Source organism: Sarcophilus harrisii, chromosome 2 (assembly GCF_902635505.1).
Source record: "Sarcophilus harrisii chromosome 2, mSarHar1.11, whole genome shotgun sequence".
Classification (NCBI taxonomy): Eukaryota; Metazoa; Chordata; class Mammalia; order Dasyuromorphia; family Dasyuridae; genus Sarcophilus; species Sarcophilus harrisii.
In genome coordinates, this window is record NC_045427.1 from 116,364,884 (window position 1) to 116,377,478 (window position 12,595).

The window sequence follows — 12,595 nt, forward strand, 5'->3', positions numbered from 1 at the left end:
ACCACTCGCTGCACATCTGTGGTCCTCAGTTTCCCCACCGGGAAAGAAGAGTTGCGCTGGGTGAGCTCCCTTAAGAAGGCCAGGAGAGGGAGCCTGCGCCGTCAGAGGAACTAGCCAGGGGAGCAGATGCCGCAGTTCCTCCGCTCCGCCAGCGAGGGGCAGAACCGCCCCGCGTAGCTAAGACGCAAGGAAGGGTCGCTCGGCCGGGACTCGCTGATTGGTCAGGAAGCGCCGCGGCCGCCGCACGCCGGAAGTGGGCGAGCCAGGGGGCGGGGCCGCTCCTGGGGCTCCATGTGGACGCCGAGCTAGAACTCTCAGGCCGAGCCGGGCAGGGCGAGGGGCCGGGGCTGGGGGTGTACGCCATGGCGGAGTCGCAGCAGCTGCGGGTGCAGGAGGCGGTGGACACCATGGTGAAAGGGCTGGAGCGGGAGAATATCCGCAAGATGCAGGTAGCGGCGGCGGGAGGGCAGGAGGGAGCCCTCCCTCAAGACAAAACTACTGAGTCACGGAAGGGCCCTTGGGGAGCCACCGCCCCCTCGCTCCGCCCCGGAGAAAACGGAGGCGCGCAGCGCCCGGCCCAGCCCTTCCCCTCGTCTTATACCCGGAGAAACTGAGGCCAGCAGCACCAAGTCCGCCCCCCGGCCCGGGAAACGCGCAGAGCATCCCGCCCCTGGTTAACACAAGCTTAAATCTCGCCTCGCTTTACACACGGGGAAGCCGAGGCTTACGGGAGACCGAGCGAACCCTCCCCCGCCCCCCTTAGTTTTACGCACGGGGAGACTGAGGCGGAGAGGAAGGAGGCCGCCAAGGTCACAGAAGGGCACAGGAGCCTGGCCGGTGCACTGACCTGCACTGGTCCCTTCCCTCCCCTCCCCTCCCGAGGGTCTGTTACCTCCTTCTTCCATAAAACGGACGGGATCGGGAGCTGGAGTGTGGGGGGGGAGGCGGGCAGAGGAGGTCGGAGGGAACCCCGCCCTCCTCAGCCCCGGGGACTAAGGGCTGTATGAGCCGCGGGTGGGCGAGGTGAAATCCAGGACTGGGTCCTGTCCGGAGGGAGCCACGAAAGCTGATCCCCGGGCCCAGTCCCCGCTCGCGGGCCTGAGGCGGGAGCCCTGCTCAGCCCGTCAGGCTCCCGCTGCCGCCGGACTCCTCCTCCCTCGGGTCCGGAGGGGCGAAGGACGGGCGGCCCCGCGCTGTGCGCCCGGCGTGGGAGAAACCGCGTTAAAACCGGGAATGAGCCCCCCGGGAAAGGGGGCGTGGGGGTGTGCCCCCCGGGGACTTCCCTCCCTTTTGCATCCGGTAGATGTTCAATAAACGTTACTGGATTTGAAAGTGTGAGCGTCCGGGTTAGGGGTATTTTTACTCGGGAAATGCTTCATTCGGCTAGTGTTTCTTTACCTAAGGAATAATGGTCTAGGGCTGCGCAGAATGTGATAAAAGAACCTATAATGCAGAGCCCCTGCTCACTTACGGACACCAGAATGGAAGCATTAAGCGCTTTCCCTTAAAAAGCCTTGTGTATGACATTGAAGTAAGTCCTTTGCACAAATAGGATTTATAGTGCCATAGAGGAATACAGAAACCTTTTGCAATAGCTCCTAATCTCCATGCAGAAATCCCTTCCTTTATAGTGTCTTTGCTATGTGCCTGAAAACCATGTCATACAGTTCTGGTATTGTCTGTCCTGCTGGACGCAGACTGTAGGGAGACTTTTAATGTCTCCCTCGTACTTCATTGTGTTTATTGCCTGATTTGTTCCTTACCTTAACCTTCTAGGCTTAGGGACTGTAACAGTATTTTAATTTTCATTTGACAAATGAGGAAATTGATACACAAATAAGGGATATTTGTTGGTTGGGTGGCACCTGTTTCAGTTTAATGATGCTTTTTTGACTCTTGGGCTAGATCCTACATCAATCCTCTGACCACCTGTCTTTTCTGTAATTCCTTCTCTACTCAACAACCATTCAAAAAGTATGATCAACTTTATGAGACCAAAGAGTATAGCTTATCTACACTAAATAGTACTTCATGGTAAACTTTTAATACTTAAGAGACCAAGATATCATGCTCTTTACAGGTACTGTTTAGCACAATCCCCGACATATAGTAAGTGCCATGTAAATGTTTACTATCTTCCTCCTTGTAAGGATAGCTCACATTTATAAAGGGGCTTAAATATGATCTCATTTGATCCTGACAACAAATTTAGGAGATGGGTGTTGTTATCCCATTTTACAGATTATGGAATTGAGGTTTAAATGATTTGGCCACTGTCACAGGGATAGTCAGTATCTGAGCCTGTATTTGAATTCAGATTGTCTGGATCCAGGTTCAGCACTCTCTTTATTTTGACACCTAGCTCAAATTAGCCATAAACTGTAGAATTTAAAATACTATGTAAATGTTAGTTATTTTCCTTGGAGGCTTTTCATGGAAGAAAAATTATTTTGTTATTTTGTTTGGGCCCAAAGGCACAGAGCAGGGGCAATGGGTAACAGTTATAGAAAGCCATGCTTGGATTTAATAGAAGGGGAAAAAACTTCCCAATAATTAGACTTAGCCCAAAGTGGTTTGGGCTGGTCTGCCTTGGAGGTAGCAGGGTTAGAAAATTCTCTGTTACAAGAGATCTTTAAGTGAGATTGAATGGGTTGAACTAGGTTAGTCTATGATTTTAGTCCTGACTTTGAGATTCTGTAGTCTCCCTGTTTTATGAATGGGAAGGATAGTCTTTTTAGAGAACAGTATTTGAATGAAATTGATACAAAAGTATACTTTTCACTAATACTTGCATTGCAAAAAACTTAATGTTTCCCAAGTACTTCATTGTACTTATTCTGATTTGTTCCTTACCTTAGCCCTCTATGGGTAGGTACTGTAACGGTATATTATTTTCATTTGACAAATGAGGAAATTGATGCATAAAGAGATTAAGCGCTTTGTCTATAATCACGACATTAATAAGTGTCATTGACAGCATTTAAACGCAAGATTCCTCTTAACTTCAGTTTTGCATGTTTTCTATCGTGCAATAATGTATTTTCTGGTTTTAGATTTATACTTCTTCCATATCTTTTACCCAGGGCTGAACAATGTGTTCCTGCTTGACCTCTCCCCCTTCTGTGTCTTTCCTAGGGTACCATGTTCCGGTGCAGTGCCAGTTGCTGTGAGGATACCCAGGCTTCCATGCAGCAGGTTCATCAGTGCATTGAGCGCTGCCACGCTCCCTTGGCCCAGGCTCAGGCTCTTGTGACCAGTGAACTGGAAAAATTCCAGGTTGGCATCATTTCCTCATCAGAGATTAAAAGCTTGAAGTACAGAATTCCCAACTTCCATCTCTAGATTTGTTGATTCTCTTAACATTTATGTTAGTACTGGCAGTTTCCAGATTTATAGTGCCTTATCTTCCTGGAAAAAGTAGAAAATGTGACATAAACTGAAAGTGATTTTCTCATAGGAACAATTATAATCAGGTACCTAGCTAAAAACCTGATGACCATTTTTTAAAAGATGATCATAAGCAGCATACCTACTTAGTTCATAGTATTTAGAGTTGGAATGAGTCTTATTTAACTAAGAATAAGCCATAATAAGTGACATGCCTAAGGTTACACAAATAGGAAATAGCAAAGTGAGGGGTTTTAATTCAGGTATTCTGACTCCAGACTCTTTTCACTCTGCCCTTTCTCAACTACACTTTCTATAGTACACATTTTCAGTTTTCTCTATGATGGGGAATTGGGTCAAGAATATACATTATTGGAAAAGAAATTCTTTATTCTGTGAGAACTGCTGGAAAAATAGAAGACTATCTGCTCAAAAACAAAACAGGTTTGAATTGGAATAGCATTATTAATGCTGTATACACCATAAATTCCAAACGGATAAATACATAAAGGTCATGTAATACATTAAAAAATAGAGAACAATATCTGGAATATGGGAACCAGACATACAATGTACAAGTTTGTAAAATATAATCTCTTTTATATAAATATATTTTTCCCAAGAAAAATCAATTAAGAATTAAAAGAAAAGATTGAGGGAAAACTATGAATCTCATTTTTAATTATATATATATAATGAAAGAAATATATAGATGAAAGAAATTAAACCAGTTAATCAAGCCAGTAAGCATTATATTGAGTACTCATTATGTGTTAGATACTGCTAAATGATGGAGATAAAAAGAAAGACAAAAATCTTATGCAAGGGTGACAGGGAGAACAACATATAGACGACCATGTAAAAAATTTTAAAAACACAAGATAAATTGGAGGTAATCTCATAGAGAAGGCACTAAGATTAAAGAGAACTAGAAAAAGTTTCTTATGGACTTTTATCTGAGATTTGAAAAAAGAAAGGCGGAGATAAGTAAGTATAGGGGCTGCCAGTAAAAATGTATTCCAAACAGGTGGTCAAAAGATATGAACAATTTTTTCAAAATAAGAACCTGAGTAAAATGTTCAGAATCGATAACAATCCTAGAAATGTAAATTAAAACAACCTTGGGGTATGACCTTGCCAAGTAAGCAAAGATTAGAAATTTTATTGTTGGAAAAACTATGGGAAGAAAGGCACATTAATTCAGTCTTGCTGAAATTATAAATTGGTTTAATCTTTCTGGAGAACATTTTGAAATTAAACAAGAGTGCTTGCCAGATTGTTCATATCCTTTGACTCAGAGATTACCTTATTCAGAGGGAAAAGAACCGTGTATGTAAAAATATATGTAACATTATTTGCAATGCGATTGCTATGGTAGTGTTTGGTTTGGAGTCAGAATGAAAGCACTAGCACAGGAGTCTCTTTTGGTCAAAGCTTCATTTCACCAAATCAGGCAGACCAAATAATATGAATAACTAATTGGCAATTGGGGTCAAAGGAACAGAGCTTTTACCAAGATTTGTATTCTAAATCATTAGGAATACTAAGGCTACTAAAACAGAATCTTTTTTCCTTATCTCCGCCTTTCTTTTTTCAAATCTCAGATAAAAGTCCATAAGAAACTTTAAAAAAAAAAACAACTTATCATGGAAGCAGCTAGATGGCGCCGTAGTGCACAGAACACAGACCCTGAAGTCAGGAGGACCTAAATTCAAATTCGACCTCCCACACTTACTAGCTCTGTAACTATGGACATGGCACGTGACCCCAATTGCCTCCATACCCAAAAAAGTTTATCATTATTACTCTATTGTTGCTTCCCAGGATGTTGTCAGGATCAAAATCATTAATGTATATAAAGCACTTTGCCAGCCTTAAAAGTACTATCTTATGCATGCGCACGCACATACACACACACACACACACACACACACATATTCTGGAAACAAGGCATGTTCAGTGGTTGGGAATGTCTTATTGTAGTACAGAAGAATGAGTGTATGTAAAAACAAAAGAAGTTGGGCTGCTTAGTCCTATGTATAATTGCATATAAGACTGAGATTAGTTGACAAGCCCTCTGTAAACTTTGAAACTTCTTCCTCAGTCCCCATGGAATATAAAGCCATTTTGAAATATACATATAAAATGATGGAGTCAGATTTGATTTCTGTGGTTTCTTCCAGCAACAGAGAGATGCCATGTGGAGAGCATTGGATTTGAAGTGAGAAGGTCTAATGAAAGCTAACATTTTGATTTCACTTTTAAGTTGGCAAAGCACTTTACAAGTTATCTCAATTGACCTTCATAATAGCTCTGTGAGATAAGTGCTGTTATTTCCATTTTTATAGATTTGAAAAATTACTTTCCCAGGGTCACATAGCTAGTCTGAGATAGCATTCTAACTTAGATCTCTCTGATTCTAACACTCTAACTTCTTCCTACTTTGCAACCCTGAGCTTTATAAATTCCAAGCTTCATTTTTTATACTGTCTCAAACCAGGACAAAAGAAATACTTTTATCAGGGATATAGGTTTTTAAAGAGGTATTGTTTTGTTTTGTTTGTTGAGGCAATTGAAGTTAAGTGACTTTCCTAGAGTCACACAGGTAGGAAGCATTAAGTGTCTGAGGCCAGATTTGAACTCCGGTCCTCCTGACTTCAGGGCCAGTACTCTATCCATTGTGCCATCTAGCTGCTCCAAAGGGCTTGGGGAGTCCCTGAAGCTGAGCGCTGCTTTCTGTTTATTTGTCCAAATCCTATTTGTGTTATAACCAAGTCTTAACTGTTCCCATCTACTCTTCTCAGTGTAGAGTTAGAATTAGAACATTTGAGCTCAATCTAGTCTAAATTTTCCCCTATATAGGAATTCCTTCAGCAACATGTGAATAAAAGACCCAAAATGCAGTGTCTGGTACAATATAATTCCTAGTAATCTCTTCCATTTCTGGAACAGGCTATAAAACTATCACTTAGCATTTGAGTATTTATATTCTTATTTTTTTTTCTTTTTTGCATGTGTGAGCCTTGTCTTCTACCTGGATAATAAAGTTGAACACAGGGACTACCTTCGCTCATTTTATGTACTATACAATGATGGCCAGAATTACAGTTGAATGGAACCTTAAAAGTTATCCTTTAGAGTACTGGGCCTGGAATTAAGAAGAATCATCTTCCTGAGTTCAAATCTGAAAGTTAAAGATAAATAATTTATAAATTTTAATTTAAAAAAAGCAGAGTCTTGGGGGGGGGGGGGGAATGAAATTATCTTTTCCAACCCCTCACTTTTAAGATGGAAACTGAAGCCCAAAGGGATGAAGGAACTTGCACCTGTCTTCTTACTCCAAATTTAGGACTTTGCTCTATATAATAACTGTCATAAAAAAAAAAAAAAGTTCTTCCTTGATGTCTTGTTTGTCACTTATTTGTGGCCATGGTAACATCACAGCAAGTAACAAAAGGAAATACATAATCTATGTAGCCAGCCTTTTAAGTTGAATGATCTGTTGGAATAGAATGAATTGAGTAATACTGTTGATTCCCCTTTATGATGTTAGCCAGAAATTAGTCTAATTTCCATTTTATCACCATAGGCCCTATTTCAGCTCTGCTGTGACAGATCATATTTCCTTCCTCCTGGCAAGTAAACATTCTGGTTTTGTGATTATTAACTCAGAGGTTATGGGTTTTTCCCCTTTTTTGTTTTCTATTTCCCTCTAGTGCCTTGGAATAAGTTGTGGACTGAAGCTCAGATAGGAGAGCTCATTCAGAGTACATTCAGGCAAATACTCTATTAATTCTCTTCTGTACCAGATGCTATAAAAGAAATTCTTAGTGAGTTAGAGTTAGAATAGATGTCTTCTAAGGTCCTTTACAGTTGTAGTCTGGGAAATCTTGAAAGCTATGTGAGACTAAGAAAAAGCTTCCTTTGACATTGCAGGACACTCAATTGCCTTTGACTATTCACTGAAAGAAACCCTTTAAAAATTGATAGCCCAATCAAATTGTGCATACCCTTTGATCCAGCAGTGTCTACTGGGTCTGTATCCCAAAGGGATCATAAAAAGGGCAAGGGCCCATATGTGCAAAAATGTTTGTATCATCTTTTTTTGTAGTGGCAAGAAAATGGAAACTGAATGGATGCCCATCAATTGGAGAATGGCTGAATAAGTTATGGTATCTGAATGTTATGGAATATTATTGTTGTATAAGAAACAATCAGCAGGGAAACCTAGAAAAACTTAAATGAACTGATGCTAAGTGAAATGAGCAGAACCAAGAATCATTGTACATGGCAACAGCAAGATTATACAATGATCAATTCTGGTGGACGTGGCCCTAATGAGGTGATTCAGGCCAGTTCCAATGGTCTTATGATTGTAGCTTTCTGCAATCAAAGAGAAAACTGTGGGGACTATGGATCTCAACATCTTTTCACCTTTTTTGTTACTGTTTGCTTGGTTTTTGTTTTTGTTTCTCATTTTTTTCGTTTTTGATCTCATTTTTTTTTTGTGCAGCATGATAATTGTGGAAATATGTATAGAAGAATTGCACGTGTTTAATGTATATTGGATTACTTGCCAACTAGGGAAGGATGTGAGGGGGAAGGGAGGGAGAAAAATTTGGAACACAAAGTTTTGCAAGGATGAATATTAAAAACTCAAGTATTTTGAAAACAAAAAGCTAAAAAAAAAATAATTTTGGTAGCCCTAAAAAGGGAGTTTGATACAGAACAACAAGGGCTTTAGGAAGTAAGTGCTCTGTAGGTTAAAAAACTAAAACCTATGATGACAAATCTACAAAGGTGTTATCATAGTTCTCTAGTACGAAAGATTTAAGAGTACTAGCCATGGAATCCTAGTATGATGCCTAAAAGGTACTGTTAGGCCCAATCCCCACAATTTAGAGATAAGTGACTTGGGAAGCTCCAGTACCTTGCCCAAGGTCACTAATGCAGGTCTAGACCAAGATTCTCTTAACTCCAAGGCTATTACTCTTCCCTTATCTGTCAGAGATGTAGTTGTTGACTAAAGACTCTTGGACTAAGTTAACCTCTCAATGTTTCCAGGAAAAGTATTCTGAGCTAATTGTTTATTCCATCCCCTGGTTCCCATTTGCTTTGCTAATACTATTCAGGTTGTTAGCTGACATCATATTACCATGATATTAATTATATCCCTACCTTGTGGTTTCCGATTACAGGACCGCCTGGCTCGATGCACCATGCACTGCAATGACAAAGCCAAAGACTTGATGGATGCTGGGAGCAAGGAGCAACAGGTGAAGAGACAGCTAGAATCCTGTGTGACCAAATGTGTTGATGACCACATGCACCTCATCCCCACCATGACTAAGAAGATGAAGGATTCCCTGGCATCTATTGCAAAATAGAGTCATTGTCAGCCATCTGGGGTGGGAGAATGGGTCTGCTTATAAAATTATATGGAAATTTTTGCCTTTCAGTGAAAATTTAAGGATGAAGAAATAGAGGCTGAGAGCAAGTTTTAAGAATACCTTTATGGGAATTAAGCATCTGCCTCTGGACTCTGTTGGTTCCATTATATGTTTTAGTCCATAAATGAAAAAATGGAAAAAAACTGGTGCTCAGATCTGGATTGGAAGTAGCATGGAGGGCTGACAGTATCCAGATCCATCCCTTCAGTGACGATGATCCCTATTCTATCTGTTGGCACCTTTAACAGCTTTCCACTGGTTTAGAGGTATTCCATTCCTTTAAGCTGGAATAACCCTTTGGGTTTAAAGATATTAGCTGTTCTCCTCCCCAGTCTATCTTCAACTGGTATGAATCCCTGAGGCAGCATCCACTTTTGTTTAGTGCCAACTTCACATCTACCTGATTGAGCCATTTCCCATAGCCCATAAAGCTGCAGCCATGAGTTCACTACTGGTTGGAAAAGAGAAGCATAGTTGTGCTTTTCTCTTCAGAACAGGAACCTAGCATGCAGAGGGGAGTCTGGGAGAAAGGGTTACTTGGATTAGAGCACTGAGCAGCATCCCTGTTCTCTCCTTTAAGGAAGATAGTGCTCATGCTGACTTTCTGCTGGGACACCAAGCGAAAGCAGAAAAAGGGAATCTCTCACCAGGCAGGTGAAGCGCTGGTTCCTTGATATTGGCTTCTCTAGGACCACTGTTCAGGTTACCTTTTCTTGCCCTTAAGGAAGGTACTACAGAGGCAACACTTCAATTAAAGTGTTTTTTGAGACTAATGAAATATTTTGAATTAAGGCCAAAGACGTCTCTCTTTGCTTGCAGAGCAACTTAATTAAGCCTCTTGTTTAATGGGATGATGGATGGCTGAAATTTGGGGGAAAGTTAATTTTCCCCAAAGCAGAAAAAAAAAAATGTTACCTGACCCTGGTCCTTCTGATTTGCCCTCTTCAATGGAAACAACCTGTGTTGAGAGCACACTCTTAAGACCGGAAGAAGTAGGGAGACAACTTAAACCTCTGGGGCAAAGGCAGGTTGCAAGGGAGAGCTTTTTTCTACCCCAGAGTACAGGCAGCTAGCACCAATTATCCAGTTAAAACTTTGAGCAACATGTTAGTACCAGACATTGTGTTGGAAAAGATCTTGTTCTCTTTATACCAACTTCTTATTGAATGCAATTAACATAGCCTTACTGTTCAATGTTTCAAGGCTATGTCGTATTTTCCTGGTGTTTTGATTAAAAAAAAAAAGTTTGACTTTTTTACTTCCCCCATTAGTGGACTGTTTTTCTCTTTACATCTGAATCTTTTTTTTTTTCCATTTGATTCTGTTTTCTCGTAATTTTTGAGGAATATATTTATGCAGGTATCTGAAACAGCATATATGCAGGAACTAGCCCATTTACACCTAAACCAAATTCTGGCCATTGAGACATTGTTTATACTTTAAGGTTGCAAAGGTTGACCTTCCCTTCCACTCCCTCTTCTACCCCCCCTCTCTCCCCATTTAAACCAAAACCTGGTATGGTAGGTACTATTACAAAAGGAGGAAACTGAAGGAGTGATATTTATTTTCCCAGGCTTACACAACTACAGTGTCAGAGTCAAAATTCAAACCTGAATCTTCTTGATTCCAAATCCAACACTTTAACCTCTAGGAATCAAGGATATTTATCTTGGAGCAGAGAATGTTTAGGGGAAATGATAGCCATCTTTAAGTATCTGAAAGCTGTAATATGGAAGAAGAATTAGATTTGTTCTCCTTGACCCCAGAGAAAAGATAGTTTTCCCTTGTGGTTGTATAATTCTGTCCATGCAGGTGAAGTCCAAGAGGTTTCATATTTGTCCTAAAATAATCCTAACTATTCAGAGAGACTCATCACCATATGGACTACTTTGTAAGTGTCAGCGCTCAAGCAACTTCCCTGGGCCTTCATTTCCTCATCTGTACAAAGGTGGAAATTGCAGAGGAAATTAAAATTTGATGTCAGGAAAAATTTTCAAATAATTAGAGAACTATTCAAAAGTGAAATAAACTGCCATGCAAGGTGGTGGATGCCTTCTGATTGGAGACCATAAATTATAGGAGAGAATTAATTTTCAGGCTTGTGGAGTTGTACCTACCTACACTTGAGTACATAACGTCTTACAGAAGTAAAAAAAAGTCATTTAGATAGCAGCTGTTAGGAAAACATCTGTGGGTTTTAGTGGATTGTTTGGGGTTTGATTTGGTTGTTGTCCATGCTCAAGGAAGACCAAAAGTTACATCACTATGTTAGAGTTAAGTTAGTGTGTCTGATTGTGACTGATCAGACTAACAGAGATCAAACACATAATCCCCCTATGAATGTTTTCGGGGAGGAAGGGAATTCTCTAATTTTGTGCACAGTATCTTCTCTGATGAGCACACACAGTCAATCCAGGGCAGTCTTGTGCCAATGTCTCCTGGGTCATACAATTAATTCCAAAGTTCTTGAAAGTGTACTTGTATGGCTTTTTCTGACCACCATGTGAGCACTTGTGTGAGTTCTCCACAAGTGTTTTCCACAAGCATACATTTAGCATTGGAACAATGTGGCCAACCCAATGGAGTTGTGCACTCTCCAATAGAGTTTGAGTTCTTGGCAGTTTAGTCTTTGTATCAGGTATTTTATCCTGCCAGGTGATACGAGGCAAATGTAAACCAGCAGTGTGATTTAACAACAACAACAAAAAAAGTTATGATCTAGAGATGTATTAAAATAGGATTAATGCTATTAGCTAGAAATTATATAGTATTTTAAGATTTGCAAACTGATTTGTCATTGATACTTTATAAGTGATGTCTTCACAGAACATTTTGTAGTTTTGTTACACAGAAGAAAGAGTGGTTCATTGATTACAGAGGGCGGTGGCAAAGAAACAAATTTAGGCTTGATGTAAGGGGAAAATTCCGAAAAAATAGAGCTGTCCAAGTAAAAGTTCCTCCTCAGAAGCAGAGGTTATCTAATGAAGATGATCACTTCTCGGCTATAATGGGAATTTCATTTATGGACGGATTGGACTAGATGGTTACTAAGAAAACCTCCCAGTTGTCGGGTTTTCTGATTCTGTGATTCAGATTGATTTATTCCTGGTGGAGGAAGTTAAACTTTTTGATAGATTAGATCTTTGGGGTATTCCCGGGTCGATCATCATTACAATTCCCACACCCTTCCTGACTTATTGATATAAACGTGATTCTCCCGCCCCCTTCTCGTTGATGTGGGCCCGCCTCTCGTACGAGCACAGCCTTGGAGTCTGCATGTTTGTCATAGAGGATCTTCAATTCAGAGAGGCTCATCCTCATAACTGGCAATTTTCTAAGTGCAGTCAGCACTCGAGCAAGGGCACTTCTTCTCTAAGCGCCCCCGCAGTCCTAGCTCCTTTATGGTGCTATTCAGTGTTTCTCTCTCGTTTCAGTAAGACACTCATGTATTTAGGGAAGCACGAAATGGGGATGAAATAACACTGGGAATGGAATGTTTGAGTCTTTCCCACTCAGGGTTTATTTGCCTCTGCTTAAGAGAAATTCCTCCCCTTTATCTGGATTACCGGCTCCCTTCCCCAAAGATAACAGACTCCAAGCTATGGGTTCCCCGCTGAAATTCTACAAACTGTTCAATTACCGGGCTAGTTCCCGACCCCGCCCACTGCAGCGTCAGGGCGCATGCGTACCAGGCTTCGGTTGGCTGCCTCGGCGCGAGGGGGGGGGCTGCTCGGCTTATGATTGGTTCGCCGGGGCTG

The 12,595-nt window shown here is 41.2% G+C and overlaps 1 protein-coding gene across 1 annotated transcript; it reads left to right on the forward strand.

Moving 5' to 3' along the window:
• The first annotated feature begins 245 nt into the window (after positions 1 to 245).
• FAM136A (family with sequence similarity 136 member A) lies at positions 246 to 10,104 on the forward strand. The gene is made up of 3 exons (XM_003757953.4): positions 246 to 449; positions 3,136 to 3,276; positions 8,586 to 10,104. The coding sequence occupies exons 1-3, from the start codon at positions 363 to 365 to the stop codon at positions 8,772 to 8,774; spliced, it is 417 nt and encodes a 138-aa protein (XP_003758001.1). The 5' UTR covers positions 246 to 362; the 3' UTR covers positions 8,775 to 10,104.
• The last annotated feature ends 2,491 nt before the right edge of the window (positions 10,105 to 12,595 follow it).

Bases quoted from the DNA above. Each gene is read 5' to 3' on its own strand.
- FAM136A (XM_003757953.4), top strand. From the start codon at position 363: ATGGCGGAGTCGCAGCAGCTGCGGGTGCAGGAGGCGGTGGACACCATG. The intron at 450-3,135 runs GTAGCGGCGGCG...TGTCTTTCCTAG, and splicing joins AGAATATCCGCAAGATGCAG to GGTACCATGTTCCGGTGCAG. The intron at 3,277-8,585 runs GTTGGCATCATT...TTCCGATTACAG, and splicing joins GTGAACTGGAAAAATTCCAG to GACCGCCTGGCTCGATGCAC.